This window comes from Gambusia affinis, linkage group LG18 (assembly GCF_019740435.1).
Source record: "Gambusia affinis linkage group LG18, SWU_Gaff_1.0, whole genome shotgun sequence".
NCBI lineage: Eukaryota > Metazoa > Chordata > Actinopteri > Cyprinodontiformes > Poeciliidae > Gambusia > Gambusia affinis.
The window spans coordinates 9265504-9268346 of NC_057885.1; the positions used below are offsets into that span (position 1 = coordinate 9265504).

Sequence of the window (2843 nt, forward strand, 5' to 3'; positions counted from 1 at the left end):
TCTGAAGTCAACATCTGGATATCCTGAGATGACCAGCTGGTTCTAAATGAGTGTCTGTCAATCAGCCTCTGAAAAGAGGCCAAGAGTTGGTGATGGCGTCACAATGAAGACTCAACAATAAGAAAAAAAACTTGCTCTGGCTTTAAATACCACTCTATGGGTAAGCACTTGTCTGATTGAAGGCTTATTTCACTGCAAGGACTTTGACTGTCTGGACTGTTTTTAAACTGACTGGAAAGCAATGTAGCTGGCTCCTGATTGGTGAGACCTGCTGCCAGAGGCCAATGACTGACAGAAGATGTCCATGAGCGTAAAGAAGAAGAAGTCATCCTCTGTGCTCTCTGACGCTGCCTCTAGTAATCAATCTCAGCGCTATCCTTCTTCGACCCCTCCACTACCTCTCAGGTCTCTGCAACTTGTTGCTAGGCAACCACAGGCAGCTGTTGTGCTGCGGGAGCGTAAGAAGGCCAAAGGCCAGGCGTCGGCGATCAGGGAGTCCTGGCCGCGCCCTTCAGCAACATCCCACCACAGATCTCTGACTCCACCCTCCAGAGAGCGTTCAGTTGCAGAAACTCGGCAACGGCCCTCCAGTATTCCAAGATCAGACATCGTCTCAGTAGCTGCCTCGGTGTCCCAGAATCCTCTGCTTCCTGCAGCCTGTCCTCATCGGTCAGTTCCTGCTAGAGCTACGCCCAATGGGCGAGGTTCCGATTTAACCATGATGTCACTACTGCTGTTTTACCACAGGTAACCGTGGGGATCAAATGGTGCAGGTAACAGCAAATTTACTAGGGGTTGGACATTTTTAGACTAAAGTGCATATGTATATTCATTATTTATTTATGTTAAAATGATTACCATTATTGGAAAAGACTATGTAATTCAACATCTTTGTTTTGTTGCTGATTTTTAGGGTGCAAGAAGCCATCTGCCATATGACTTTATGAAAATCCACAATAAGTTTTAATTTTATTCAAACTGTATTATTTGAATCTCTCTTGTATGATCACTTTACCTCAAAGGAGAACAACTCACATGCATAATGAAAATCTCAAATTTATTATTTACTTACTATTTCCACATTAAGTAACTTCTGATCAGTACTTTAGGCCTTGAAAATGGCACAGGTCGGGTCCTGTCCATCTGTTACCTTGTCACGCCTGTTCACCTTGCCTGTATCTGTTTCACCTGTGCATCTATTTGCAGTTCTTCCAGTCTTTTGGGCATTGATGGTAAAATTGAGCAGGCAATGGTAAGTCTTCCTGTGTTTGACTGACCGGTTTGAATTTTACCTCAAAAGTTACACTTAACTAATTGGCTTTGCTGAATCAGGTATAAACTATTACTCAAACTGTGTGATGTTCAATCAGCACCCTCTGCTGGTAGATGCAGCTTGACACTTCAAGTAACATTTTGAAAAAAAATGCAAACTCTTTTTTTTAACCTCTCTTTCTATCTTCACTTGCCCATCCCCCTTTTTAAATTATGTATATATATATTTTACATCTTTTCACCTTTCCCTAAATTTGCACATCTGTTTCTGCTTGTCTCCTCAGGATCTGGTAAAGAGTCATCTGATGCTGGTGGTGCGTGAAGAGGTGGAGCTTTTACGAGAGCAACTGAGAGAACTGCAGGAGAGAAACCAGCAGCTGGAGAGAGAAAACCACATCCTGAGAACGCTGACCCACAACATCTACTCGCCATCAGGACACAGAATATCTCAATAATATTCTCACGGACAATCACAGTGTTCTCCTCTTGGACACATACAGTCTGAAATTAATTGGGCAGCAACAGTTTCCTTGTTGGAAGTAGAAAATGTCAGGCAGTGAAAAAACTGAAAACGTATTCAGGCGATGGAGGGCTAACAGGCTAGTCAGCTAAAAGGCTAGTCCACTTTTCAGCTGATGTTAAACTGGTGTGCTAGCGCGACACGATGCTACAATATCAAATTTTTAACTTTCTGCACTTTCACTGATACATTCATTGCTTAATGTGAAGATCAGCTGCAATTTGTAAATCAGGAAAGAAGAGTAATCTTTAAAGGGTCTTAGCGTTGCCTGGTAAAGCAGTGGGACATTGTGCAGCTTGTCCTCAAATCTAAATCCAAGAGTTCACTCTGCTTTTGTCAGAATTAGATTAACAGAACGGGCTGATAATTCACGGCATGCATCATTTTTGTGTGTTGACATGAATACAGTTCAAAACTGCAACAAACTTTACAACAGGGTAATGCAATACAGGGTTAATAATGACTAATATGCTTCTTCCTGCATTTACAACCGTTTTAATTTTCAGCATGATTGTTATAACTGGCTCAAATTGATATCATTTCCTCTAATCTGACGTTCTCTTGGTCGTCCTACAAACTCAGAGCAATATAACATCTGTCCAGAGCAGATAAACATAAACAGAACCCGACTTTTAAAAAAAATCTGAACCGTTTCTTGACAGAAACGTTTCCATTTCAAGGTGAATCGAAGACCAACCTGCAGCTACCAAGTCCAATCAACTTGTTTATGAAATTCTCGTGACTCACTGAACTCAAACAAACCTAAAAATGACAGAGAAACCAGACACTCTGAAACTTGATATACTGTTTTCAATGATTGCATGTCAATTGTTTCGCTTACAACGCCCTTGTAACACAGAGGTAAAGTTCACACACCTGAGTGAGTGCTTGCTGCTAAACCAACTGTGTTGTCATGGTAACATTTTACATTTACTTTTACATTTTATGTGTAATTCTCACATTTTGACAACAGAACGTGTTGCTGCTGCTAGAATGAAAATGATTATGATGAATTATAATGTATAAATAAATTAATGAGGCATAATTAACC

The 2843-nt window shown here is 40.9% G+C and overlaps 1 protein-coding gene across 1 annotated transcript; it reads left to right on the forward strand.

Moving 5' to 3' along the window:
• LOC122820590 (TSC22 domain family protein 4-like) lies at positions 1 to 2843 on the forward strand. Its single transcript, XM_044098152.1, has 3 exons — positions 1 to 747; positions 1207 to 1252; positions 1557 to 2843. The coding sequence occupies exons 1-3, from the start codon at positions 299 to 301 to the stop codon at positions 1725 to 1727; spliced, it is 666 nt and encodes a 221-aa protein (XP_043954087.1). The 5' UTR covers positions 1 to 298; the 3' UTR covers positions 1728 to 2843.